General features: G+C 42.7%; 1 protein-coding gene across 2 annotated transcripts; it reads right to left on the reverse strand.

Moving 5' to 3' along the window:
• Positions 1-1,416: 1,416 nt before the first annotated feature.
• Positions 1,417-10,089, reverse strand: LOC140716674 (baculoviral IAP repeat-containing protein 5.1-like). Of its 2 annotated transcripts, none has more exons than XM_073029495.1 (4): positions 10,001-10,089; positions 4,439-4,548; positions 2,048-2,165; positions 1,417-1,588 (listed from the first exon to the last, which is right to left on the reverse strand). In XM_073029495.1, the coding sequence occupies exons 2-4, from the start codon at positions 4,546-4,548 to the stop codon at positions 1,493-1,495; spliced, it is 324 nt and encodes a 107-aa protein (XP_072885596.1). In that variant the 5' UTR covers positions 10,001-10,089; the 3' UTR covers positions 1,417-1,492. The 2 variants fall into 2 exon arrangements, with proteins under 2 accessions (XP_072885596.1, XP_072885595.1); XM_073029494.1 differs by having other exon boundaries at positions 9,862-10,083.
• Between the last annotated feature and the right edge of the window lie 623 nt (positions 10,090-10,712).

Consider the following 10,712-nt stretch of genomic DNA (forward strand, 5'->3'; position numbering starts at 1 on the left):
ACACCCTGAAGTCACCTAGAAGGTTCTATGGACTGATGAAAATTGAGCTTCTTAGCCATCACACCAAACGCTGTGTTTTGCGCAAGCCGAACACTGCACATTATCAAAAAGACAGCATCCCTACCGTGATGCATGGTGGTGGCTGCATCATGATTCACTGCAGCAGGCCCTGGAAGGCTGTGAAGCTAGAGGGTAAAATGAATGCAGCAAAATACAGGGAAAGCTTGATGCAGTCTGCAAGAGAACTGTGACCTCTGAGAAGATCTGTTTTCCAGCAAGACAATGATCCCAGGTGTAGAGCCAATGCTACATAGGAATAGCTTAAAAACAAAGCTATGTCCTGGAGCAGCCAAGTCAGAGGCCAGCCCTCAATCCAATTGAGAATGTGTGGTTGGACTTGAAAAGGGCTGTTCACTCACGATCCCCGTGCAATCTGACAGAGCTTGAGCAGTTTTGTAAAGAACAGGGAAATTTTGCAGTGTCCAGATGTGCAAAGCTGATAGAGACCTAGCCACACAGACTCAAGGCTGTAATTGCTGGTTCATCTATTAATAGGTTCATCTATTATATACACTGACTTGAGGTGGGTAAATACTTGTGCAAGCTATGTGTTTTTATTTGTAATTTAAATAAATCACTTGTAGAGATTTGTCTTCACCTTGACGTGAAAGACTTCTGTTGATCAATGTCAAAAAAAGCCAAATTAAATCCACTGTGAAACATAGAAACCCTACAGCACAATACAGGCCCTTCGGCCCACAAAGTTGTGCCAAACATGGCCCTACCTTAAATTACTAGGCTTACCCACAGCCCTCTACTTTTCTAAGCTCCATGTACCTATCCAAAAGTCTCTTAAAAGTTGTAAACTAAAACATGAAAACTTCTGGGGCGGTGGGGGGGGGGGGGGAAATACTTTTTATAGACACTATACATGGGCTTTTGAGAGGTATGGTCTGGGTGCAGATCAGATTGGCATGGACTAGACATGTACTGTGCGCTCTACATTTGACTAAGATGCAGTACCAAACTAACCATGTGGAGACATGGGTTTGTGCAAACCTATTCGGTAGACGGAATGACATACCGATATCTTTAACATCTCACATTGGAAACTATGAAGGTGAGCAGATACTAATTTTCTATAAGCAGTCTGCATGAACCCGTAATGGCAAATGATGTTGACATGGCATGCTTCCTCTCTCCACCACCCCGAGGAAAAGGAATTGGAACTGCAGTACTGCGCAGTTGACATGCTCAGTTCAGGAAGATTGGGGAAAGCAAGCAGTTATTAACCATTTCCTCAGGGAGCTTAAATCCCAGGACAGAATCAGCTCATTTCAACAATAAACCCCTCTCTTGCAAAGTTTAATCTATTAAACTGTTGCAACAAATGAAAACTTTCCAAAGCAACCACAGTAAAATGCATACAACTTTATTATCAACAGTTAATGTCCGGTGCGGTCCGTTCCAGCTCAGCACTTCAATAAGGGAGTTACAGGTCAGCTCCAGTCAGCTTTCCCAAGACTTTCACTCTTGCAGCTTTCACCGACTCTCGGTAGATGCTGACTTGCTCCGAAGCAATTTTTTTCTAGGGAAAAGAAACGGCATCAAACCTTTCATGGATTGCGGCCTCCCGGGCAGAGACTGGATCAAGCAGATACAGACAACCATACACCTCTCTCTCTACAGCTTCAACAACCTGATTACAGAAAGCTCCTGCAACTTAGAACTTTTATTTATTGACATACAGCGTGGAACAAGCCCTTCAAACCACGCCACCCAGCAACCCCCAATCTAATCCCAGCCTAATCATGGGACGATTTACAATGACCAGTTAACCTACCAACCAGGAGGCCTTTAGACTATGGGAGGAAACCAGAACACACGGAAGAAACTTGTGTGGTTGCAGGGAGGATGCACAAACTTTGTACGTGCAGAGGCAGGAAATGATCCTGGTTGCTAGTAACAGTGTGTGCTAACCACTACTCGACAGTGCCACCCGACATTTAGAATGCCAGAGGCCAAGTAAATAGATTGACCCTCTCACCAGGTACAACTTCAGCCAGTCCATCTCCAGCTTGAAGAAGTCTTCCACTGTCAGATCCAATACATCCATTTTCAGTGCCAGGAATTCACAAGATGGAGAGTGACTTTGGTGTACTGCCCTTTTGGCAAGTTCAGAGGAAGAATTGAAATAAAACAAGACAATTAGCCAGAGCTCACCATGAGCCATCTCATTAACACAGCAAGCAGCCATTTGCAGTCACCACACAGAACAAATCAATACCAGACCATATTAGAATAGTGTTGATTTGTCCATTTTATCCCATCCACAGTTGACATATATTGAGATGCAAAGAACCACTGATTGCATTGCTACACATCCGAACGTCACTGTTTGCAAGGAGGAAAACAACTGAGCACTCAGGAGACAAAGCAGGAAGAGGCCCATCTGCAAGTTGGAATCAGAATAAACTCTGCTGCCTGGCCAGTTTATTCCTCCCCTGTTACAGGCCATGTTATAGTCAATAACCTACAGTGCCCTGATACTGAAAGTACTTACACAATTCATTTGAGAGCCTCGCTGCCTTCATCCCCTCACTCAGCCAGCTAGCTCCAAATTCAAAGTCCCTCTCCCCCCACCCCACCCCCGCCATACCTCCTCCCACTTACCTTAAACGCAAGTTTATGGACATTTGCCAAGGGGAAAATAGTAACTAGATTCCTGGTAGTTTTGTACATCTTCCAGTTCCCCAGCCTTCCCACTTCAAAATCCCATCCAGACAACATCCTGCAGGATCTCCTCTGCGCCCTCTCCCATGCAATCTCATCCTTCCTCTGGTGAGAGCAGAGCTGGACACAGGAACCCAGTTGTAGCCCAATGACCACTTGATGCGTGTGTACTTGCTTCCCTTCTCTCGAGCTCCATACTAACTACCTATTCTACCCATGCTGCCACCTTCAATGATCCTGTCCAGCAGAACTTCAAGATTCCACTTGTATACATCCTGCAACTTGGGTCCCCAAACATACACCACCCCTTTGGTGCTGAAGGGAAGGAGGAATACAAGATGAAGCCTAGTAGCTGGGACAGAGAATACAACACCAAGGAGTTTACGGTACAGCTCCTCAAAACAGTGATAGTATATTATTGATCTTATTGAAACGTATAAAATTCTAAAGGGATTGGACAGGCTAGATGCAGGAAGATTGTTTCCGATGTTGGGGAAGTTCAGAATGAGGGGTCACAGTTTAAGGATAAAGGGGAAGCCTTTTAGGACCGAGATGAGGAAAAACTCCTTCACACAGAGAGTGGTGAATCTGTGGAATTCTCTGCCACAGGAAACAGTTGAGGCCGGTTCATTGGCTATATTTAAGAGGAAGTTAGATATGGCCCTTGTGGCTAAAGGGATCAGGGGGTATGGAGAGAAAGCAGGTACAGGGTTCTGAGTTGGATTATCAGCCACGATCATACTGAATGGTGGTGCAGGCTCGAAGGGCCGAATGGCCTACTCCTGCACCTATTTTCTATGTTTCTATAACAATGTATCACAGCTTTTCAACATTATTGAGGTGGGGATAGGAATGAGGCAATTTGTTGTATTTTTTAAAAAATCACTTTGCCAATCAAGTAGTTGGCAGATCTTTCAAGACTGGTAGAACAGGTAAATGATAGATGAAAGTTAGTGCAGAAAATGGGAGGGGCATTGTGATTCAATGTCACTGGCAAGGCACAGAACTACTGAGATTTAATAATCACCAAAGTGATTATGCCAAGTGCTCCAAGCACCAGCCAGACATCTACTGAAGCAAGTCGTCTGTGGAACCAGAATCATACAGAACATTATTGGTTATGATACAGTGGGAAAAGCTTTTTACACACCATAATGAGGTGTTCCAGAAAGTGTAATGCATGCAGACAAGATGCAAGGGCTACAGCAAGGTACAGTAGATTGAAAGACTGAAACAGTGTCTAGCCACAAACCTGCTAAGTGAGATAGAAGTTGCCCATGTGAATATACAACCCTTTTATCTCCTGCCCAGTGGAAAGGAGCAGAGAGCAAACAGGGGTGAGAGCCCTGAATTACATTGGCTGCTTTCGCCAAGGCAATGGGAAGTTAAGACTGAGTCAGTGGAGGAGAGTACAGGACAGATTTGTGTGCATTGGGATTGGGGAAACTCAGGAGCAGAAAACCCAAATAAGAGAGAAAAGTTAATTATCTGAAACACACTGTCCAGAAGGGTAGATGAAACAATTCTTATCAGCTTTGAGGCATAGCTGCAATGGGTGAAGAAAGGAAAACAAGTTAATTGGATGACCCTTTTAACATTCCTGTAGGCATGATAACCTACAGGCATGAAATGTTCTTTCCTACCCCAGTTCAATCCTATCTCACTTTCAGAGCTGGTGACAAGTTTATCCAATCCATACACATACCAGGGATCATCTTCAGGCTCCCAGCTTTCCAACTCCTTCAGACAGAAGAAGCACATAACAACATCCAGTTCATCCTCAGTTGGACAATGTAGAAAACCAGCCTTGGCCATCTCAAAGAAACAGATACAGGTATCATTGGTCATCTTATTTTCCAAGCTAACATTTAATTCTTCAGAGAATGATTAATTTTGCCTCTGCCATGTATTTGCCAGATAAAACTCAAGGTAAATGGAACTTTTGCCTGTCCTCATCACCTTCTCAGTCCTCTTTCAATCAAAGTTGCCAAATGTATATTCTATGGGGAACTAAACATTCCAGCATACAAGTGTGAAAGGCAGAATCAAGGGAGAAGACATGTTTTGATTAAAAAGGTCTTCATCTGATAAGGTAGGGACAGGAACTTCTGAATGAGCTGTAATGGAGAACTGACCTTGTTTTCAATCAGAAAGCAGAACAAAGTAGCAACAGGGAGATTTAAAGAGCATTAGTAGCTTATCTTGTTCAGTTGAAGGCAGGAAGTTTTGTACGAACTTTAGTGGAGAGCCCACCTTGTGGGCTGCAAGACAGGAGATGGAGTAGAGCAATCCAATTGGCTAGCTTGTGAAGAGGATAGCCAATCAAAAGGCAAGTAAAGTCAGCAGGACACTGCGCAAGGAATAGTTGCCGAGCTTTAGCAAGAGGAGCCTGGGCAAAGGAAACAAGCCCCGAGTAGTCCTTTACAAACCTTAGTGTAATTACAATGTAGTTAAGGCTGTGGCATGCTCCTCCTACAGGCTGTGGGACATCGGGCAGACTCCATGAGCGTCACAGACAAGAAGTTTGAGGTGGTCACACCCAAGGTATATCACTGGCATAAGGAGTGACATTTACTGTGGGCAGCAGTACATAAAAACTGCAAGAAATGAACAAAATCAAATGAAGTACAGGCTGCAGCTAGCTTGGTGGCCACAGGAAAGGCAGACAGTGCAGGGTCTCCCTATGGCCATTCACCCATACCAATACTGGGTGGAAGGAGTGGGAATTACCATTCTGGGCACTGCACGGCAGCAGCAACCTCAGTGGCACCGAGAGCACCTCTGAAGCTCAGAGGCGAAGAGAGAGAGCAAGCAGGGCGATAGCAATCGGCAACTTGATAATTAGAGGAAAAGATGGGAGATTCTGTTGCTACAAAAGAGAAACAGGGTCAGGGATCTCTTGGAGTGACTGCAAAACTTTCCCAAAAGGGAGGGTGAGCAGCCAGAGGTCACAGTGCACATAGAAAGAGGGATGTCCTGTGCAGTGAGTTAGGAAAGAACCTAAACAGCAAGACTCAAGGGTAGTGATGTCTGTGTTACTGAGGGTAGAATAGAAAAATTGCTCAGATGAATGTGTGGCTGAGGAGCTGGGGGTGCCAGGGATTCAAGCCCTTTGGTCATTGGGACACCTTCTTGGGAAGGGGTGACCTGTACAAGAGAGATGGGTTGCACCTAAACTGGAGGGAAACCAGTATCCTGGCTGGGACATTTGTTAGTGCTACTCGGGATAATTTAAACTAGAGTGGCAGGATGTGGGCCCTGAGCAGTGGAGTGGATGGTGTGATATCAGGAGATAGTACTGTAGCCAATGAGAGCAAGTTTAGTCATCAGGGTACACAGGAGGAATGGGAGAGCAAAGACCATTCGTTCAAACTTCATTTCTTTCGATGCAAGTGGCTTAACAGGTGAGGTGGGTGAACTCTGTGTGCATTGGCTCTGAAGACCAAGGCTACATCCACACTAGACCGGATAATTTTGAAAACGCCGGTTTCGCGTAAAAACGATAGGCGTCCGTACCAAGCGTTTTTGAAAATACCTCCATCCACATTAAAACGGGTATTTGGGCGAATCATTGGGCATGCGCAGGACACATCTACGGAAAACAAGCAACACGTTTGGTGTTGAATCTCGCAGTTAAAGTCCGCGTTTGTGCCGTTACAGACTAGAAAAACTTAAAATTGCCAAACGATGAATAGCTGTTTGCTCTCACGCAGGAGCACTTAAAACTAAAAAAAAAAAAACAAATATTGGAGCGTATGAGCGCAACCAACAGGGAGTTCACGGACAGTATGACCCGGCTGACGATGAACATTGAAAAACTGACTAACTGTTGCATTAATAAAGCACCTTGTTAAATGTATAAAACATGTCTGCATCAGCGTTATCTTGTATTTCCATACAATGTTACATTAGGCAGTTATACATCTATCGTCAGAGAAGTACTTGCATAAATAGGTAAACCACCTTCATACGAGCAAGGACAGAAAACATGGCAAAGTGAGTATACTTATTTATTCAGTAAGTTATGGGTCAAAGTATTTGGTGAGTACATTTCTAACTCTTCTAGCTTCAGTCTCGTTGCTGTCTGTTTTAAAATTGTTAGGTTGTGTGGGGGGTTGCGTTAGGGAAAACAATGAAATGCCGTCATGTGTTCTGGCATATCATGACAGCGTTTTTAGAAATCTCCGGTTACCCCCATCCACATTACTCCTGCACAAGCGGCATTTTCAAAATTTCACACTCTGGGGGGTGTTTTAGAAAAGCTCCGTTTTCAGGGGAGGAAAACGCCATTTCAGTGTGGACAGAGGATCAAAACGAAGAGAAAAAGCTTTGGTTATGAATTTATCCAGTCTAGTGTAGACGTAACCTGACTTTCAGAGCACTAACAGAAGCATTGTGAGGACTGCAGCTGAAATGTTCTAGGATTCAGATGCTACAGGCATGACAAATTTGCAGGGAAGAGGGGAAATTTCCCCTTCTTGATGGAAGAATATAACAATGGTTCTTGGAGAGGATATTGTTGGGAGATCATCCGGTGATGTCAAATAGGTAAACCATAGAATTATGAAAGGGAAAGTCACTGACATTTACAAGAATTAGAGCAGATATGCAGATATATTGTAGACAGTTGTAAACTTAATTGATAGGATTAGTGGGAAATTTTAAAACTTCCCCAATGTTGACTGTGCGAACCATACTGCAAAACAGAGTGGAATTTGTGAAGTGCATCCAAGAAGGCTTCCTTTCTCAATATAGAGAAGGGGTGAAACTGGGTCCACTTCTTACCAATGAGATAGGGCAAGTGAAAATCTGTCAGTAAAGGACTTTGGGGCCAGTGATAATTCTATTAGTTTTAAAATAGCTATGGAGAAGTAATTGACAGGTAATATCCCCAAATTGGGGCAGAGTCAATTTTAGAGCCATTACACAGTATTCTTGCAGAGGCTGGTAGGGACACAAGTCACAGGGAATGGAGTGTCAAGGAGGGCTTTTGAAGTGTGATGCCAAGAGCGCAAGGCCTGCATGTTCCTGTCAAGGTGAAGGGCAAGGCTAGCAGAGTTCAAGAATGCTGACGGACAAGCCATAACAAACCATACTAAATCTATCCTGCATGTCAACAGCAATGCCCCTCTTCCTGATACCGAATTCTTTCTATGGCTATGGATCAAATGCAGCAGGCGGGACTAGCCCAGTATGGGCAACATTTCTATGCTGACAAAGGGCCTGTTTCCAGGCTGTAGGACGATATCAATAGTCTGAAGAAATTATTGAAGGATCATCCAGTGAGGCTTTGTGTGGAATTGAGACACAAGGGGGATGGTCACTTTATTGGCATTGTACTATCGTCTCCACGTATAGTCCATAGAAATTCAAGAAACAAGTGCAGATATTGCAGGAAGTTACAAGAATAATAGGGTTGTCAGAGTGGGGATTTAAAGTTTCCTAATAGACAACAGGACTGCCACGTTACACAATTAGATGGGGTAAGAATCAGTTCAGAAATGTTTGCTCAGGCAATATGGGTCCTACAAGGCAAAGATATGCTTATTCTTGGGAAATGAAGCTGGATAAGTGACTGAGGGATCCATGGAGGAGCATGTTGGGACCAATAACCATTGTTCTATTGATTTATGGAAGGGGCAAATACATTAACATCCAAAATGCACCAGAAGAGGCATGTGGATAACAAAGGGTTAGACTCTAAACTTTAGAGAGATCTGGCATGAACACAGACAAATGGAGCTAGCTCAGATGTGAAGCCTGGACTAACTGGGCTGAAGGGCTCATTTCTGTGTTGTATAACCAATACACAAATGAAGTGATCATAATTAGCGAAGAGTAGTTGTGCTGAATCAAATGCAAGACATGAGAGAAAATAGTAGTTCCATGCATTACAGTGCCCAAAGAGGACAGTCTCTTGCTTAGATATTAAAATAGAATATGTAAAAAAAATACAGATGAACGACTCTTGATTAGAGGTTAAAAAATAAAGAGCACTGGAAGGGAATTAAACAGAGAATATGGTTGCTGGCAGAAAAAAAATTATTTTTCCCATAGGTATTAAACTGCCAGATCAAGAGACAATTAACATTCACAAACAAGTAAGTTTGTATTAGAACATTACTGTGTAGGACAGTGGACATTTGAACTAGCTCACCAATAAGAATCAGTGGCAATTTTGTAAAAGAAGATAATCTGAGGCAATCAGCCATCAAGATCACAAATATACATTTCTTAAGGATATTACATTCAATTCTGTTTAAATCAGGAACAGACTTCACCATTACAAGCCAGCCCAATATTTTAAACTAGAGGATGCTAATTTTCTCATCCACAGGATGAATCCTACTAATGTAGTATTTCCAATTAACCAAATTAAATAACAACTTCAGCTTCTTTACTAATTGCCTGTTTATTTCTCCCAGCCCACCAAGGACAGGCTTCATTCGGGGACAAGACCTTTAATTTCTTTTTCCCATTTGAACAAGGGAGAAACAGAACTCGATCCAGTGGAAGGCAGCAGGAAACAAGCAAAATAATTGCTGGCCAGGATTTGGTGATGGGACCATGGATTTTAACACTGGGAGATCACTACTGGCGTATACCAGGAACTAGAATCTGGTCTGGTCCAACTGGCTGAAGGTTTACTCTGAATTATGTATGCAATCTTTAATGCACAAAGTTTAACAGTTACAACTCTTATAATATAGCTACTATGATGTAATAATTATCATGGTCACCCAAAACAATTTATGGGCCTTCATCTAATGGCTTGATGTATGCCGATTCAAACCAGGTCATTCAAATCAATAGGTGACCACAGTCATTTCCTCTGAAAGTTTGGATTAATCACCATTTAAGTTTTATTAACTCCAAAAAGCTTACATGCCACATTGCAGCCCAAACACATAAAATGGCTTATTACCTACTTCAAGATTTCTCAGATAAAAACAAAGTTCTTCAAAAGAAAAATAGTTGGACTGCAGAAGAAAATAAACACTAACCTATTTCACACAATCAAAAATCACATTTTACATCAGGAAATAGGCCCTAAATTGATTTATTTGTTCACATTCACTCTACACACAAGATATATTAACAGCTGTTGGCCATTGGCTCCTTACTCACAGTTTCTGGTGTACAACAACAGCTCTCAGTGAATGGCCAGTTTATGAATGTAGCTAACCGGTTTTCATAAAAATACATTAACCTATGCTCCAACAAACAGGAAACATGGTCCACCATTTTGATGGGGGGAAAAAATAACCTGGAATAATCAGCTTTCCCAGTCATCCTTCAGGGTGATATTCAGCTACAGCTGATCAGCCACAATCACATCTTGTCAGAAGAATAAGCCAATAAAGGAGGCCTCTACATTGGAAGGGCACCACCTTAAGTCAAATGCCACTGAATGGCTTTCAGCTGTCTCCTTTTAGTAATAAATTGTGATTGAACAGAAACAGTGGAATGTCTGTTGTCTAATGATTGGCTTCAGCACATGTTTACAACAGGGAGAGATAAAATAAATCAATTTGAATTCCAGGCTTTATTATATCTTAATACATGTAGAAAGGGAGAGACCATAAGACATAGGAGCAGAATTAGGCCATTGAGTTTGCTCCACCATTTTAGCATGGCTGATCCATTCCATTCTCCTTCCTGCCTTCTCCCCATAACCTTCCATTACTTGACTAATCCACCTTAAATACACCCAATGACCTGCCCTCCACAGCTGCCTGTGGCAATGAATTACACAGACTCACTGCCCTCTGGCTAAAGAAATTCCTCCTCATCTCCATTTTAAATGAACATCTGTCTACTCTGAGACTCTGCCCTCTGGTTTTAGACTACCCCACCATAGGAAACATCCTCTCCACATTCACTCTATCTAAGTCTTTCAATATTTGGCAAATTTCCATGAAATCACTCCTCATTCTTCTAAATTCCTACAAGTAAAGGCCCAGAGCCATCAATCGCTC

This window comes from Hemitrygon akajei, chromosome 26 (genome assembly GCF_048418815.1).
Source record: "Hemitrygon akajei chromosome 26, sHemAka1.3, whole genome shotgun sequence".
Classification (NCBI taxonomy): Eukaryota; Metazoa; Chordata; class Chondrichthyes; order Myliobatiformes; family Dasyatidae; genus Hemitrygon; species Hemitrygon akajei.